The sequence below is a fragment of the Rhinolophus sinicus genome, linkage group LG04 (genome assembly GCF_036562045.2).
Source record: "Rhinolophus sinicus isolate RSC01 linkage group LG04, ASM3656204v1, whole genome shotgun sequence".
In the NCBI taxonomy this organism is placed as follows: Eukaryota; Metazoa; Chordata; class Mammalia; order Chiroptera; family Rhinolophidae; genus Rhinolophus; species Rhinolophus sinicus.
The window spans coordinates 171993960-172012208 of NC_133754.1; the positions used below are offsets into that span (position 1 = coordinate 171993960).

Genomic DNA, 18249 nt, shown 5'->3' on the forward strand with positions numbered 1-18249 from the left:
ACCAAGAGCCATCTGGTGATAGTCGTGTAAGTTCTGAGTAGAGTCTGTCTTGCTCTTCATCGTGTCTCCTGGGTGAAGGCAGTGCCCAGAATATAATTGGTGCGCAAGAAAACTGCGGTGAATAAATGCTAGTGTTGTATTTTTGATATGTATGTGGAACTCATACATGCTTGTTTTTATGCCTGTGTAATATTCATAATAAAGAGAAACGTAGTTTTTCTCATTTGCCATGGAGAACGTGAAAACCAATTTCTTTTTTTGAGAACATTCATGAAAATACCAGCTTCTTTCATTTCTTTTTTTCTTTTCTTTCTTTTTTTTTTTCAGGCACGGTATTAAAGTATGTGCTTGGGAAAAGTGATTAGGGTTTTCTCCTCTGAAAGGTTTACACTGTTTTCTAGGGCTTTGGATTTTATTCAAGGCTCCTGAACTGAAGCAAATACTTCATAATCAAATTGAACAACTGGGCCCACTGGTGACAAATGTGTAGTAAGAAAGTGTGGAAATTTTCCGAGTAGATCATCCATTCATTTGGTGACCAGTGTTTTAACATTTAGAAACTCACCACTCTTCCAAGCAACCATGATAATATATCTGCTTTCTTCTACCTTTTTCCAGTTAGTATTCTCATCAGTAATGCATATAAAGTGAGAACTTTGGGGCCCTGAATTTCATAGCTAAAGCACTATCTCTGTGGGATGCTCCAAGAAAATCCCTGGTTAATATTCTATATGAAAGAGGAAAATGAGAAAGTAGGAGGTGAGGACCTTCACACAATGATATCTGCCTTTGCTCCTATAGCAGGAAGGCTCCGAAGAAGGTTTTATCTTCTTTTGTGTAATCCACCAAAGAGATGTCACTGACGTTCACCATCAGCTTGTCTCCTTCTTGTAAGGAGAACATCGCCCCTAGGTAGATGGGTTGGAACCAGTTGCTGCCTATCTCACACACTGTCTTGGTCCCCATTAGGAGCTGGGTGGGGTCAGGGTAGCTGTCTGTTACCTTGGTGATGACCACGATGATGGCGTCTGGTTTGTTCAGTCGGCTGCCTTGGCTGATTTCACCACACTTGGATGTGGTACCTCGGAATGTGATCTGGGAGTAAACAAAGTAGTCTCCTGACTCTGGGATCACCAGGAATTTATTGGTGTAATTCATTCGGTTCTTGGTGAACGCCAAGCCAAGTTCATGTTCCCAGTGCAGAGTCGGGAACTGATTTTTCAAGGGCGGTGTGGGAGTTTGTCTCACAACTGCAAAGACAAGAGAGAGGTTTGAGTTGCGTGTGTTGAAACCTGTGGACTTTGCAAAAAGTGTCTCATATCATTTTTAAAGAAGAAAGTGATTGCATAAAACCAATAGCTAAGATGCTGCTTGAGGAGGAATGAGTAGAGGTTTTGTGTGTGGACATTTGTTCGGAGTAGCATCTTAGGTCAGTGACCTGGGGCAGATTGCTTTGCCTCCCTGAACCTGAGTTTTCTTACCTGATAATTTAAAATTTTGCCTGAGCACCATGGTCCTGGAGAACAGTGAAGGTTAAGAAATCTCCTCACTCTTCGGTGTTTCAGAAAAAACTTCCTCTTCCCCCAATGACTTAGGTAAGACTTGTGGATACCCCCGCTTGCTTACCTACAACAAGGCCAGACACCAGACCCTCCAATTTCCCATTCTTTGCCTCATAAATGATTAGCTGAACTGTTTGTCCCTAGTAATTCATCAGAACAAAATGCTTGCCAAACCAAACTTTGATTAAGTTCCTCGGCTTCCTCCAGGCCCCTGAACTTTGGCCCAGTACACAGTCTCTCCTGCCGATAGGCTGGCCTCAGAGTAAAACATTCTCTGCCCCTATTATGCCAAACTTTCTTCCCCCTCCCCTGTACCTGGTTCTTTCTAGCCCTGTTTACGCCTCTCTATAAGAGAAAAAACCCTTTTAGCTTAACTCTTGAGACACTTGCAGGCTTAATGGTCAGAGGATCATCTTGCTATGGCAATAGTCCTTTCCCTCCCCCCGCTCCCCACCCCCCGCAATAATCCTTCTTCATGAACTCTCTTCTTACTATGTCAGGATTTGTTTTTTTATTTGACATTCCTTTCCTTAAAAAGAAAGAAAGAAATAATACCCGTGGGAAGGATTAAAAGACATGGTGTGTATAAAATCCTTAGCTATTAGGGATATTCTTTAAACTGGATTTGCTTTTATCAGGCTTTTTGTTTCAGACATGCTCTGCTACAAAGAGAGATCATTCAGACAGAGTTAAATGTTTCCTATCACTCCCTTTTAACATTGTGGTCCAAAGCCACATGAAACATAGGCCGTAATTAATTAAAAACCAAAAGAATTAACATGCAGGGAAATATTGGAACCAGAGATCCAGAACATTTTGGAAATGCTTCTCCGGCATTCACAGGGCCACAATAAAAAGCCAGTGTAGTTGACTCATGGAGTGAAAAGGACCAGGGTTTTGGGCCACTTATGCCACATTCCAATCCTGCCTCTGTAACATGTTAGGTTATTAATCAACAATGCAGGTTCCTTCTCCTCTCTGAGTCTTAATTTCCTGTCTGTGAACTGCAGATAAATCTCCCTCATAGACTTGTTCTGAAGATTAAGTGAATGGAAGAGACGTGGACGTTTTTATCCTGATGGCTAGATACAGCATTACTCAATATATATTTATTTTCTTCCCCCCAAATACACTAGCATCTTTCATTGTGACTGTTTAAAACTAAGCCTATTTCATTCTATATATTCTTATGTTTGCAGTATTTGCACATATCCATTATATAGAACCTATGAATGAATGCTTTCATGAAGTATGTCTAGAGCAGAAAAAATGAATAGAATCAAATCATTATTTCAAATAAGATAATCTGCCGTAAAACAAATACTTTTCAGGAAAAATAAAGACACATTTTAATTTCCTACAACCACTGTTGAAATCCACACTAATCACCATTATATACTGTCAGTCACAGTTTGGGGACAAGTTATGTTTAAAGAAGCATTTAGCAAACTTCACACCTGGGGGTTGACCAGAAACCTGGTGGTTGACCAGAAACCTGGTTCTTGAATTTTTTTTTTTCTTTTTTTTCCTAAAGTAACTTTCCCATAGCTGACTGGACTATGGGTTCTTTTGCAACCATGACCCATGGTCAGAGTGTGTGTGGTCTCCCCTGGCCCCTGCACTAAGTGGCCTCTGGAGAGCTCTGTTGCTTCTTTGCAAAATCTGTGAAAGGCATTTTTATTAGTTGCCATGGTAGTATTTACACTTTTGTTGGTGATGCAGTAGATTAAAAAAGAAAAAATTCCTCCCAGATCACACAAAAGCAAAAGTTATTTAGTCTCCAGATAAATCAAGTTCTGTTCAATTGCATACAATTAGCTATGTCAACATAGCAGCAAGCAGGAATTCGGGCAGGGAGTCTGTTGTAATGGAAGCAATGCACTCCTGAGAATCAAACTCACATCTCAGCTGTTCTTAGTCATGTGACTTGGGACAAGTGAATTTAGTTGCCCATACCTCAATTTCCCCATCTCATTGGGCTAATATGCAGATTAAATAAATCACAGATGTAAAATGCCTACCCCAGTATCTGGTACATGTTAGGACTGCCATTAGAGCCTGGATTCCCTCACCAATTTCTCATCTCGCTACTCGGTAGGAAGAGTGCTGGCATCTCCATACTCGATTTTTAGGATTTTCCTGCCCAGCCTGTTCAATCTTTCCCATTCTTATAGGCAAGTGGTAAATGATGGTGACCTGGTACTAATCCTTACTCAGGGCTCCTCACAAACAGCTTCCTCTTGATTGAACATTAAGACAAATGTCTTGGACCCAAGGGTATCCTCCTGTGGGTTGCAAATTTTCTAATAGGTCAGGAGAGTATGCTTGCTTTTTAACTCTTGTTTTTCAATGTTTTTTTTCTCCCTATGGATTAACATGTTTCTGCACCGTCTTGCTCGTTTCTCTGAAGTCTTAGAGGTATATATAACTCCAAGTGTGAGATGCCAGAAATTTCGACACTACACTTGGGGAGCTGGCTAACTGGTGATATTATGAGATGGCTCTTAATCTCTTCACATCGTGAAAATTCTTTGGAAATATCTACCTGAATGTAAATGTCCAATAATTTTGAGTAGGGCACAGATGGACTTGATAAATTGGCGACTCAGAGGATCATTCAGAATTATGTGAATAATTCTGAGAAATAATCATAGTCTGAGGAAAGCCATTTCTGAATGACTGAGTATATGAATGAAAGAAATAGTAGAGAAAAGAAAGAGTACTGACAGAATCTGAAAGAAAATGCCCAAGAGATATGGGCCTTTGGCTCCCTTTAGGAAGGAAGACCTCTGAGAACCCTCGACTGAGAGAGGGTGTCTGTTACCAAGGGGTGTGGTTTCCAGCTTGAAGCTACTAGAATGATTTTGGCAAACACACTGAAAGAAATCTCAGGTCCATGGTCCATGGTCTCCTGGAAAACACCCCGGGGAGAATTACCTGTCAGGTGTGCCCTTGGCTTATCTCCACCAGTTCTGGGAGGTACATCTGTAAGGAAAGAAGAACAATTCTTTGTATGAGTCAGAGGGTAACCAGAGTGAAAACAACATCTGGAGAGCTGCGTGGTATCTGCAACTGGAGAGAAACATTCCTTTCCTCCAGCTTGGTCCAGTTCCACTCTTTGCAGGTTTGTTTTTTTCAGGGATGGGGAGCCTCAGGAAAAAGAGTCTTCGACACAAATGAATGTTGGCCTATGACTTTGGGCAAGTTATCTAAACTGTCTGAGACTCTGTTTTCTCAACTCTAAGATGGGCACATTAATTCCTACCATCGGTGGAGAGTGCTCAGAACGTTTCTTGGCATACAGTTGGTGCTCAATAAAACGCACCTTGCCTCTTCATTGCTCCTACTGCTTCTGTGGAAGCTAATTGGCCTTTTGCCATTTCCATAGTCCTTTAACCATATCCACTGCGGCATCCAGATGACCTAAGGGAATGGAGTGGGAACCACTCTGTAGATAAATGACCTTGACAGTTCCCTTTTCCTCTCTGATCTTCTGTTTCCCTACCAGTTCTCCAGAAGGCCTCAGAATTTCCTTTTGGTTTTCAGAGATGATTGTATTAGACAAGGTATTCTAACTGCAGAGAGAAAGATGATGTTGTTGATGATAAAAAGGAAAAATCATTGCATATTTTTGATGTGGTAGGCATTATTCTAATACTTTATAGGGTTTAACTAATTTAATCTATACTATCCCTGGGAGGTAGGTACTATTATAACCATTTTTATAGGTGAGTTAACTGAGACAGAGACAAGTGAAATTCTTTGCCCAAAGGTCATCAACTCCACAGGCCATGCACTCGGCCATGGCACCATTTTGCCTTCTTGGTGGCTGAGGATGTCCCTTACTTCTCCTCTTTGTTTGCATCCCTCTGAACCTCCTAAATACCAGAACTACTTGATATGTTCTTGTTTCCCACTAGAAAAGGCATCAAATAAGAGCATACTTACCAGCTCGCTGATGTGAAGGTCCAAACTCCTGTCCTTTTGGAGTCTGTTGGGAAAGAAAAATATGGTTCAGACCATCTGTGATCCTTTTGAACCCAACACCCACACAGCTGCCCACGGCATGGGTATGCTTAAGATGCTGCTGATACCCAACCTGGGTACTCTGAGATGAAGGAAATGGGAATGAGAATATTTGGTTGACGGGAATCTTGCACCCAAGCTCTCCCCTTGCTTCCTCCAGCACCCTGAAGACCTTTCTCTCTGTTATGCTTGTCTCTGAAGCTCAACTTTAAAGTTCTGTCCTGAGAGCTCTTCCTGTTCTATTTTAGGGCACACTGACATCTCATCATTGCTTCTGTTATTTGAACCAGTAATAACACTTGCTTTTTTTTTTTTTAACCACAATTTAAAAATTGGAACTATTTTTTTAAAAAAGATACAGCAAAAGAAATAATGTCTATGTTCTTCTTCTCATCAGTCTATACAATTCTTCCTTGTTTCCTTGCAATGCATGATGACTTTATTCATTGCAATCCTAGTTCGTGAACCATTTCAGATACCATTTCAGATAATAGAAGAGTAACTGCTTCGGAGGGAGGCAGAGCTGGGCTCGAATCCTAATTTCCATCATTTATTGACATAGGACCTTGAGCAAGACACTTTTCTACTCTGAGCTTTGGTGTCCTCGTTTGTAAAATGGGAATAACAATATTCATAGCCCAAGATAACTCCCGGTTTGAGATGAGGACCAACTCAGAAAATGCATGAGTCAATACACAGAATGCTTAGAAGATGAAGGAACCCCTCACATGCCTGCATAGAAAGCTCAGGAGCAAAACTAAGCTCTTAGCTTAGGAACAAAATCACCATCTTACATTTGGCAATGTTCCAAATAACCTTCTCCCTTATGATTTTGACTCAACCTAGAGTCTTCTGATTTGGTTCTTGTAACTGCTCAGTCCCCATGAATAGTGATTCTCACATTACCATGGACACTTGTTCAGTTTTACATGCTAAAACCTGTGTGTGTGTGTGTGTGTGTGTGTGTGTGTGTGTGTGTGAGTGAACTTGTGAATGAGGAGTTTTGTGTCTGTGTGAGTGTGAGAGGAGATAGCTGCATTGGTGGGAAAGTGTTTCTGCATCCATGTATCTCCATGTGTCTGTGGTGTGGTGGGAAGTGCATGGATGTCTCTACATGCACATGTGTGGCCCTGTGCGCGTACCTGTGCCATTTCCGAGTCTAGGTCTGTGAACAGTTCTGTGATAACAGTGACTTTGTTAGAACCCAGACCATCTGGCTCTTTTTACTCCCAAGACACATGACCTAACCTCTACTAGAAGCCCTCTTGAGGGCAAAGATCTTGTCTTTGATTGACAAACTGACTTCATGTACTCTCCAGCTCCCTTTCCTCTGCTTTCTAATTCTGTTAATGGTGACACAACTGCTTTCCCTCAGTTACCAGGGAAAGTACCTTTAGTTACTCAGTTACTAAAATTTCCTTCTCTCTTCTTCTACAAACCCAAACTGTCATTTCTATTTTGCACTTTTTCTCTTTCGTGCCTCCACTTCAGCATGCTGTTCTCCTGGATTCTTCCAAAAACCTCCTAACAGGTATTTCCTGTACCTGGCTTCTCCTTTTCTCTAATCCATCTCCTCACCTTTTTCTAAAGTATCACTTTATTGAGACAGTTATCTTGGCATTCAAAGTCTCAATTTACCATCACAGTCCCAGAGTTGGGGGAATCAGGGGAAATTACCCCTGAACTGTCTTACAGGTCTGACAGGTATTAGCCAGGTGATAAAAGGTAATGGCCATTTGAAATGACAAGGCCAACAGCTTGTGTAAGAGAAAGGAGGCCCAACCGAGCACGGGAGCAGTTGGGAAACGGCAAAGATTTCTGCTGTCAGATGAAAACATTACATACATTTAGCATAGGGTTATGAGTCCAGTGGTCTTTGGAAACCTAAACCCAACTGATGTAACGACTGGTCCAGCATCAATACATGTGATGAGGTTGTGGGGTGGAGAAACAGCCTAGAAATGAGCTTATTGTCCTTATTTGCTCTTGACAGAGCTGATAAAGAATCAGTCCTTTGGCAAGGCAGAAACCTGAAGGTGGGGTTCTCTGCTTATTTTTGGCTAAGAAGGCAGTCAGCTAAGAGTTTGAAGGATTCGTTTTGGCTCACAGTCTTCTCATCATTAGTGTGTATTTTGGATGTGAACACATTTCCCTCTTTACACTGCCAGATTTCTGTTACTTGGGCACACACTGTATTTTCATACATGGATGGATGTACATGGATGTTAGTAGCCTTAGAATGCCACACATCTGGAGGCTGTGATAGTACCAGTTGGCAGGTGTTGAAGGATACAACCATCCCAGAGGCCCCAGGAACGTCAGCTGGACTCTCTTTCCAAGAACAACATCTGAAACCTTCCACTGCTGCTTCTCTTAATAATGACTCTGTGTACCATGTGAGGAAGGTTATTGTGATGGAAAGCAGGACTGAGCAAAGAGATGATTTGAGAGGAAGAAAGAGTAACTTATTTAGGGAAAGGTCCATGCAGTTGAGCTGGCTCAATGCCTGATTTCCAGATAGTTGCTGGTAACAACAGGCCAACCAAACATCTTACTGTCTTCCAACCCTGACTCATCTCCACTGCTTTTGGGTTACTCTGGGGCACCGGTGGCTCCTGAAGAAGGTTGGTCACTCAACATTGACTTCCAAATCGGAATAGACAAGGCATTCAAGAGCACCCCATGAGAATGTGACTTATTCCCCTTTAAATGCCTTCTCAAACCACTGGCTGCGACCCAGAATCCAAATTTATTCCCCTCCTGAGCATGTATCACTCCCCAAAGTGATATTACTTATTTGTGTGTTTACTGCTTTTCTCTGTCTGGTAGAATCCAAGCAGCATACAAGCATCTGTCTTGCTCACCACTATATTCCTAGTGCCTCTGACAGTGCCCGGCACTTCCGCTGGATGATCCAGCCTGCAGAATATACTGATGCTTGGGTATCAGGAAGACAGGTAGAAAAGAGAGCAGATGATGGAGTAAGGTTCAGCTTCAGTGACTTCCGCCAGAGTTTTGCAACCCAAAAAAACTAGGAAAGATTACTTTACAATACATGCAAAGTTTTGAGTTTTTGTTTAAATTTAAAAAAATAATTATCTCGAGGTGGGTAACCACATATTTTAGGATTGGGACCACTACAGGTTTTCATCAGGCCTACTTAGAGCATAGGCATGGCTCCAGAAATATTTGTTGAAGTTTCAAGCTTTGGCCAGGAGTCAGAGCCAGGAAAGGCAAGTGTGTATGCCCATGGGCACACATGTTAGTGGGATGGTGGATGCCTGCCACCACCGGCATTTATTAGACCAAGCAAAACAAGCTGGGGCCTTTTGCCCCTTAGTTCCTGTAGGTCAGGGAATTTTCACTCTCGTTTGATTTTCTTTTCATTTTTTTCTTCATATTTTTTTTCTTCCTTCCTTCCTTCTTTTGTGTGTGTGTGTGTGTGTGTGTGTGTGTGTGTGTGTGTGTTGATTGGTAATCCCTGACTCAAACTAACCATAACCTATTACTACAGGCATTTTTAGAATTACTCTAATACTTCAAATAGGGCAGAAGAAAGGCTGGAGAAAGGAGGAGACTACTATCTCGTTGAGTGCTTGCTGGGTGCCAGGTCGTGCGCTGAGTGTTTATGTGTGTTCCTCATCTCATACTCCAGTTACTCTCAAAGGAGTGTGTCACCTTTGTATAGACTTTGTCAGCCAAGGGTCAAAGAGTAAATGGAGGGTTTGGGATCTGAACCTTTAGACCAAGTACAGACCCTGGCATATATCAGGAGCCCCATAAACATTAGCCGAGCACATACAACGGACGATCAAACCTGAGCAAGATTGTCTTTGAGATTTTCTTACTGGCATTTCCCCAGGAAAACCCCTTGAGCATATTTTAACTAATGATCCATTTAGCCTTTCTCCCATGTTCCATAGTCACTCTCTAGTATACGCATAAAAAGGAAGCAATATCCATTTTTTGCCCTCAGAAATGCTACAATTGCAAAGGCTAAAGTGTTTTATGACCCATAAGATCCTCCCAGCACCTTTAGGAGAAATATGCAGACATTCACCTCCTTGTCTTTTCCTCTTGCTTCTTCCTAATTGTACTTGCACAAGGATAAATCCAACCTAGAAATGTTTTATTCCAAGGCCATTTCATTTCATCATCCACTAAGGTGCGCTTGACAGGGCTTTACATGCAATATTCAGAGTGGTGTAAAGTGAAGAAGGTGGTGTTTGCAGCAGAGCAAGTGTGGAAATCCCAGCTCTATTATTTCCTGGTGGTCTGACCTTGGCATGTCACCTAATCTCAGTGACACTGTTTCCTCATCGGTAACAGCAGACAATGCTTCTTTCCTCCCAGAACTATTGTGATGGCTAAGAAAGACCATACACATAAAATGGATATCCAATTCATTTTCCTTTTTCCTTTGGGCTCAACAAATGCTTGTGGTACGTGTTGTTGGCTCCGTAGAGCTTCCCTTTGGTTTCACCATTTCAGTGATAAACAGAAGCCACCCTTGTGTCTCAGATTTGAACCCCTTAGGAAGTCTGGAAAGCTTCTTCTTTCTTCCAACAGGAGAGGCTTTCTCAGTCCACAGTTTACTTCTGGACTTCTGCCCTGTCAGAATGCGAAGGGGTTGAGGGAACGGAATGCACCCCCTACACATTTCAAAACCTAAGCTAGTTGCTGCTGTCAGCTGCTGGGCCTCATTCAAGAGAGCGAGCTGGGAGATGACCTCTTGCAGCCACTGTGCTGTTGCAGCCGGGTGGAACAACATCCGGCTGTGTGGTCTGTTGGGTGAGGACCTTGAGGACCACTGAACATTGAATGATGTTTGTGTACACCTTTTTTTCTTTTTAAAAATTATTGTTAGTTTCAGGTGTACAAAACAATGTAATAGTTACACATTTATACCCCTCACAAAGTGATAACCCCTTCCCCAATCTACCAGCCCTCTGACATCGTATACAGCTGTTACAATTCCATCGACTCTATTCCCTGTGCTGTACTCCACATCCTGTGACTATATATAAAATTATAGTTGACATTCATTATGATTCAGCTTCAGCTTCAGGAGTACACTGCAGTGATCAGGCACCTACACCGTCCATGAAGTGGTCTCCCTAATAAGACAAGGGTCCATCGGATACCCTACAAAATCTTTACAACATTATTGATTATATTCCCAAACTGTCTTTCGTATCCCCGTGGCCATCTTATGGTTACCGGTTGTGCTTTCTAATGCCCTCCCATTCTTCCTCATTCCCACCCCCTCCCATGTGTGTGTTTACTTTAACAGGCAAAGGAATAGATCCTGGAATCCCCAGCCAGGAGCTGCAGTGGATGTTTCGGATTCACACCCACAGCTGGCTCTACACCCACAGCTTGCCCGCCCTCCCTTCCTTTGCACTTGCATAGCTCCTCTCCACTACCTGGGTTTCTCTGCCCTTTGTACTCAGCCTGACCTTTGGTGTGAGTCGGGCTTCTCTTCCAGCTGTGCCAGCCCTTTGTGAGGTGACAGCACCCCCGAGTGCCCTGTGTTTTACAATTTACAAAGCACTTTTACCTCAACTCTCTGTTGGTTTCCTCTAGACAACACTGAAAGGGGATTATTACTGTCCTCATGCCGACAGGAAACAGCTTGAGTGAAATGTAAGGGCTCACCCAAGGCGAACATCTAGCTTTTTGGGGATCTCCTTGGAGAATTCTCAGCACGGTGCTATGAAGACAATGTGTGAACCTCCTCATATTTTAGACAGAGAATGTAACGCTTAGGGATGTCAGGTACCTTGTGCATTCCTTCATGCCTCTCTCCATCCAGCAAACACTTAACGAGTGCCTTCTGTGTGCTAAGTACAGCTAGGTGCTCTCAGGGGAGGAAGGGGACTCGCATTTATTGAGCACTTATTATTTGACGACACTTTCAGGGTGTCATTGGTAAAGCCAGCTAACCACCCCAGGTGGTGACTAATTTGTTGGGCGTATACCCAGAGGCAGACCAGCATGGTGGTTAGGAGAGATATAGATGGTGGGTTTGAACCCCAGTGTCACACTCTATTTGTATGACTGGGCACGTGGCTCAACTTTCCTAAGCCTCAGTTTCATCATCTCTGAAATGGACATGATAGTACTTTCCTCATTGTACGAGTTCAAGAATTAACTGAGGTTATGTATCTAGTAATAACAGCAAACATGTGTTGTACGTATTTATATTCCAGACACCATGTTAAGGATGTTTAGACATGATCTCGTTTGCTCTTCTCAGAACCCTAAATATAAAACTTAGGATGGAGTCTGGTATATAGTAAGTTATTACAAGGTCACAGTGGACCCATGGCTTTCCCTCAAGTCTGTGTAACTCTGAAGCCTGAGCTGGCATCGCTAAGGGGTCCTGTTCTGGGAGGAGATGAAGGGGTCTCAGGAACGTGTGTGTAGTGGAGAAGAGGGGTTCAGAGAACAAGGGCCAAAAGCCGTGCAGAGATTTTCAGGAAGGGGTGGGAGTGAGATTGGAGGGAACCCAGGTGAACGTGGGAGAGAGTATGTGCAGATGATTCCAGAAATAGGATCTGGAAGGCAAGGACAGAGACGGGCACTGGTACAACACTGGGAAATAATGCCTCCTATGGCATCCGTGACAGTTCATTGCACAATACTGAGGGCCCACTGTGCGCCAGGCTTGGGGCTGAGCCAGGGTGGTGCATCCTGTTATGCGTGGAGCACAGACACTGCATGTGCTGGAACAGTGTCTGGAGAAGAGGGAGTCCTGGCCTCAAGGCATCCGAGGGCCAGTGGGGCCTGTGGCCCCAGCCTGAGGGCAGTGGGAGCCACCAAAGACCTAACGCAGTCCCAGGCCATGGTCAAGTGCAGCTGGGTAAAGCATGGATTGGAGCGTGGGCTGAGGGTACAAGACCAGGGTGGAGAAGGAGTCATGGAGGTAGCTGACACATCAGAGACCAAGAAAAGCCCTCCAGCGCCAAAACCTGCTCTCGGGCCTGGTGATGGCAGATTCCAGAGCAGGAGGAGAAGACGTTTTCTATGATGTAACTTTCATGAGCAGGGAAGTTCCCTAATTACCACTTATTCATCTCTACCTTCTGCCAAATACTTTATTTCTAATTATCCCTATTTTATACATAAAGAAGCTGAGGCCCAGGAAGGTTAGGCAACATGTCTAAGAAGTGGTTAGGCCAGAATTCAAACCGGGTTTGAACTTCTGACCCACGATTTTTCCAAGATGCAAATCTATCTAGCATTCTCCAGGAGTCTAAATCATTTTATCCTAAAACACTTCACTTTTACTGTATCTATTTTTTTTACACAGGTAACACACACATTTTGTGCACAAGGGTATATGTTTAAAAATGTCTCCCCCTTTTCGTTGTCACCCAGCCCCCCGGTTCCCCTACCTGGGCACTAGCAGAGTACCCAGTCTCTTTCGTCCTCTTTTTGGGATAGTCTGTACATTTTAAAGCACATCCATGTATATAAATATGTATTATTTTTTTCACAAAACGATGTGTTCCACGTTCTATATGCTGATATACACTTTGCTTTTCCCCCTTAATTACATATCTTAGAAAAAGTCTGCATTATTATATATAGAAATGCCTCATTAAAAAAACAAAAGAGTGTCGGCTACAGTTTCCCATTGCGTGGAAACACCATGATGTATTTAATTGATGCCATATTTATGGACATCTCACCTAAAGGCATTTAATCCCAAACCTCTCAAATCTAATTTTGATTTCTGCCCTGCAATTTACCTGGCTGATGAGTTTGTCACATTGAATCTTTCATTATACATTCCCTGAGGAAGAGTCCAGTGTAAAACACATTTTGTAACAGTCCTGATAACTGGTTTTGTTGCTGCTAATAAAAACCTGGAACATTCCTACACTAGTTGCTGTTGCTTTTCCAATGTCTGATTTGGGGACCTGGCAAGAATGGGGTCAGTTCTGTTTTCTGGAATCTAGGTCTGGGTTTGGCCCCCTGACCTGCTTTTTGCCGTGAACTTTTCCTTCCCATATCGGATCCTTGGTTTCCTCAACTGTAAAATGAGGAGATTGGACTAGATCAAGGGTCATCAAACTTTTCCTGTAAAGGGCCACATAGTAAACATTAACTTTGCTGGCGATACAGCTCTGTCACAACTACCCAACTCTACTATTGTGGTGTGAAAACAGCCATAGACAGTATGTAAATAAATGGGCGTGGCTGCGTTCCAATAAAACTATTTACACAAACAGGAAGTGGGTGAGATTTGGCCTGTGGGTCATAGTGGCTGACCCCTGGACTAAGGGCGCTTCCATCTCTTAGTCCTTTCCTACTTAGGGGAACAAAAGGGACAAACACCCACCGAGTGCCTATATTGCCAGGCACTCACTGGGGGCCTTAGGGAGATCACTTGGAATCCTCACAGCACTTGAGTCAGGTAGGTAATGTGGGAAAATGGAAACTCAGAGAAGTTGTGCAGTTTGCTCACTCTTCCTTTTGAGCCACTTTGGGCCTCTTCTACTTAAGGCTCAACTCGTTTTTATGTTAGACTAGAAAAGATTCTTAGTGATGCCAACCTTCTATGTTATTACAAGGATGGAATTGAAGAAATCCCTTAGCACGGTCCTGGCAGAGAGAGCAGCCATGGAAAGATTGGGAACAGGAGCACACGTGGAGGGCTGGGGGACTGAGGGAAGTCAGGGTGGCCGAGAAGCCAGTGATGAGGACAGAGGAGAGGAGGGAGCGTGGTACCAGAGGGGGCCCAGAGTCTGGGCCAGGACACCATCTTGCGAAAGTTTTCAAAGAATCATTTTGGCTTCTGTGTGGAGGGTCAAGCCCAGGATTGTCGTTACAGAATTTCTTGTTTTACATGCGGGTGATCCATTCATTCATCTATTAAAAAGGATGGATAGAAAGTTCTTTCCACGATCATAATGCTTGATTGTGAAAAGGGAGGAAAAGGTGAGGAGGCAACATGCAAACCAGAAGAGACCTGGATTTGCCAACTCAGATCCCGCCCGGTGCCCTCCCAGCCTTGTGACCTTGGCTGCTCCCATAGACTCTCTCTCGCTCCAAGTTCCTCATCTGCCAGATGTGACTGCCCATCCCTTCACTGCATCTCTGGGTTGCTCTGAATAGTCAGGGGGATCATGTTTGTGAGAGGTCTCTACAAATGTACCTGGGAGTTAATGTCCGATTATTATTACTGTTGTTATTATCATCACTGGCTTATCTTCTGCTACTGGGCTTGCTCCTCAGGGCTGTGAACACTCTGGAAGGACTGGGAGACCCTCTTCTCTTAATTCTCTTTGTGTTAGAGTTGAATTGCCTTGGGCCGGGGCGACTGTGGGAATGGAAAACTCATCCCGTGAACAATTTCAGGTTCCATGGATCTAGCTGTGGGCAGAAGATGAGGAGTGTGGGGCTGGGGAGAGGAAGAGGAGGAGGAGGAAACAAGACCTGGAACATGAAGGGGATGGGTCTGCAGGGGCCAGTAAGGTGGTTATTTGCCCCCCAGGTGACTTTGGGGGAATCTACTCAAGCAGATCCTGGTGGGGCTTTTTATTTGCAGGGCTTGTGGGATAGTCCAGGCTTTGGAGGAGACAGATCTGGGTTCAAGTTCTGGATCTAGGTCTTACTAACTGGGGAATCTAGACCACAACGAAAAAAGCAGATTAAAAATAAAAGGCTTAGTTCTCCCTGTTGAAGTAAAGGAAGAGATATCATTTCGCTCCTTTTTTCTAGAGCATTTACTTTAGAAACTTGTAAGTACTTTCTCCTCTCTTTGAAATGCATATACATCTTTTTGAAGACCAGATAAACCTTTTTTCCCCCTCAATGACCTGGGAGCCATCTCTTTGAACTGCCACTGTGGAGGGGAGCAGAGAGCAGGGTGCCAGCTGGCCTGGTTTCCAGCTGGATAACCTTCAAAGGCCATGTTACCTCCAATGGCCTGTGTTGTCTGATAGGCCATGGAGTCCGTGGCCTGGACCTCAGGTGTAGCATTCTGACCACCTGCCTTCCTTCCCCCTTCCAGAAGCCCTTCCCTGAACCAGCGCTACCCCCACGCCTGGGCCAAGACAACATCTGGAATCCCACAGTATGTAGCCTATTCCTTTGTAAGTCATCAGACTTGGAGCTCCCTGAGGCCAAGATCAAGTTTCCCTGGTAGTTGTCTGGTGCTTGGCAAAGTGACAGTCACATCACAATAACTGTGTGAGGATAGCTTTCCCCGTTCCCAAGGTACAAACTACTCCCACACGCCTTATTAGTGCTGACGTTTTGATATCAGTATCCTCTTTTGGTAGAAAAGGAAACGGGCTCAGAGAAACGAAGCCACATGCCTATTTTCACGTGGCCAGAGGTGGCTGAGCTGGGATGCAAATTCTGGTTTCTATGAGCCATGACATTTCCACCCTGTTATGTCCACCCAAGCTTTGCTTGGTGACCTGGGTTTTTCTCCTTGAATCCCATCTTCTTCAGTCTCCTCTGAGCTGGTTCTTGTCCGTTAGCCCCTCTGGATCTACTCTGGGCCCTGCACTGTGCCCTGCGAGGATGACCTCTGGGGCACATTTGCCCGAGCAGAGTTTTCCCTCCTCCTTCCTGATCCTTCCCTGCTATTTTGGCAGACCTGCCAGCCTTCCTCTAGTCAGCCCAACGCTCCTCCAGGCAGGCCCCCTCCTTCGTTTAGGTCTCCTTGTGTTCCTGTAAATCTCCTCCCTCCTTTTGCCCTGTTAGGTCAAGGGTTGGTGACCACTCAATGCCTCATCAAAAACAATGGTCTCTTTCTGGCTAAAGAGGTACGGGGTCCCAGAGCGCTGCCTGGGTGCTGCAGTTTGGCTTCCCAGGAAACAGCACCATGGTGGTCTAGGGGGTCACAGCAGTGACCCCATCAATCCCATGTCCGGCAGTGATCCTCTAACACAAACAGCATTTCCTGGCTCTCTGCATAGTTCTACATTTTCTGAATGATGGCATGTGGCCATGGAGGCTGCTGCCTAAACCACACACAGTCTGTCCGCTGACCCCGATGGGGTGGTGAGAGCTGCACGTTAGTCATGGCCTGCTCACTGTGTCTCTGTGTTGCAGTTGGCCAGTGTTGCTTAGAAGCTGGGTTTCCAATTTAACCAACTGAAAACCCTGTGTTTTCCTCTGGAATTTCATACTTTGGACTGAAGTTAAATCAGTCAACAGATTATGCAAGAGTAGTTTTTAAAAGGGGTATTACTTGAATGACACGTTCTTCAGGCTTTAAGGTTTTTGATATTTCTAGTCTAGAATTACAAGTTTTTGCCTTGACACCTGTACCCCTTCATTGTTCTCCCTAGACCATATATATATATATATATATATATATATATATATATATATATATACATATATATATTTGGCTAAGCTTCTCCCAACCTTTCCTAAACTCCCACTCTCCAGCAAGACCATCCAGCAGGTGGTCCTTTCTTGAGCATTGAAAAAATTCTTCTAAACCTAAGAAAGGAGGTTGATTAAATTATAGCACAATAGATCTATGGGAATATAATGCAACCACCTATATCTTCATGCTGCTGTGAATTTATTAATAATAGATTCAATGATAACATATTGGGACACTCAAATAATCCCATCTGCATAGAAATATGAAATTATATACCCCTACATTTTGGAGTGATTACTTCCACAGGGTTATGGGTAATTATCTAAAAATGTGTAGCTTGAAGTTGTTCCCATAGAAACATAAAAAGGGACAATTTATTTCCTGGACATATTGAAAACAAAAACCACATTGGGCCTCTCCACCCCTCACATTCTACGTTTCGTTTGCACGTGAGAGCAAGGAAGCAAAGGAGCGTGATGGAGCAAGGCGCTCCATTCAGGGCTGCAATAGCTGCCAGGCACAAACGGAGGGTCCGCCAATCCCCCAAGGAAGGCAGTGTGAAATCTTGCTTACCTGGAACACACAGGCCTCTCCTTGGGTCCGGAGCTGGCCCATGAGCAGGTAGGTGGTGAGTCCTGCCAGGATGGGGAGCAACACCAGGCAGCAGGTGAGAGCCCAGTAGGCGCTGCGGCTCCTGGCTGCTAGCCCGGCTCTGGCCTTGGGCCTGCAGTTGTCCTCCGGCAGCATTTCCACGCTGGCTGTTTCCCCAAAGCCCAGCACCAGGTCCTCTGCCATGCTCCTGGAGACAGCTCTGACTTCTCCCAGGCAGAGAGACCCCCCATTAAATAGCAGACCAGCTCTCACAGTGGGTGAATTAATCTGCCTACTCCTCCCCCTGGCTTCTCTTTCTCTCCCCTCCACAACACCCTGTGCCCCGCCCTGCTAGGGAATGCACCGCCTACAACAGAAACCAAGTTTGGTCTAAGAAAAAAAAAAAAAAGAGAAGAAGAAAGCTTCCCGAGCATATTTATGTACAGTGTGCTCATGTGTTCCTTCCTTCGTTTACAGAAGGAAGTCAGGAAAGTCCCTGCAGGAGGAGAAAAAGAATTCATCAAGTCAGTGGGTGGGGCAAATTAAAATATACCTGTTTCTGCCCTGGAGGCCTGCCAGCTGTTCCTGTCTATGGAGTATGCTTCTGCTAGAAGTGAAAGTGAGGGACGGGGAGGTGTGTGGTGTGGCTTGCAGACTGGGAAATGGAAATCAGGTTTACATCACCACTTTGCAAAGTGCTGCCAACCCCTC

The 18249-nt window shown here is 44.3% G+C and overlaps 1 protein-coding gene across 1 annotated transcript; it reads right to left on the reverse strand.

The window, feature by feature from the left end:
• Nucleotides 1–293: 293 nt before the first annotated feature.
• TNFSF15 (TNF superfamily member 15) lies at nucleotides 294–17868 on the reverse strand. Its single transcript, XM_019731245.2, has 4 exons — nucleotides 17521–17868; nucleotides 5511–5553; nucleotides 4500–4547; nucleotides 294–1250 (listed from the first exon to the last, which is right to left on the reverse strand). The coding sequence occupies exons 1-4, from the start codon at nucleotides 17740–17742 to the stop codon at nucleotides 796–798; spliced, it is 768 nt and encodes a 255-aa protein (XP_019586804.2). The 5' UTR covers nucleotides 17743–17868; the 3' UTR covers nucleotides 294–795.
• Nucleotides 17869–18249: the final 381 nt, after the last annotated feature.

Bases quoted from the DNA above. Each gene is read 5' to 3' on its own strand.
- TNFSF15 (XM_019731245.2), bottom strand. From the start codon at position 17,742: ATGGCAGAGGACCTGGTGCTGGGCTTTGGGGAAACAGCCAGCGTGGAA. The intron at 5,554-17,520 runs GTAAGCAAGATT...CTTTCCCAACAG, and splicing joins GAGAGGCCTGTGTGTTCCAG to ACTCCAAAAGGACAGGAGTT. The intron at 4,548-5,510 runs GTAAGTATGCTC...CTTTCCTTACAG, and splicing joins ACCTTCACATCAGCGAGCTG to ATGTACCTCCCAGAACTGGT.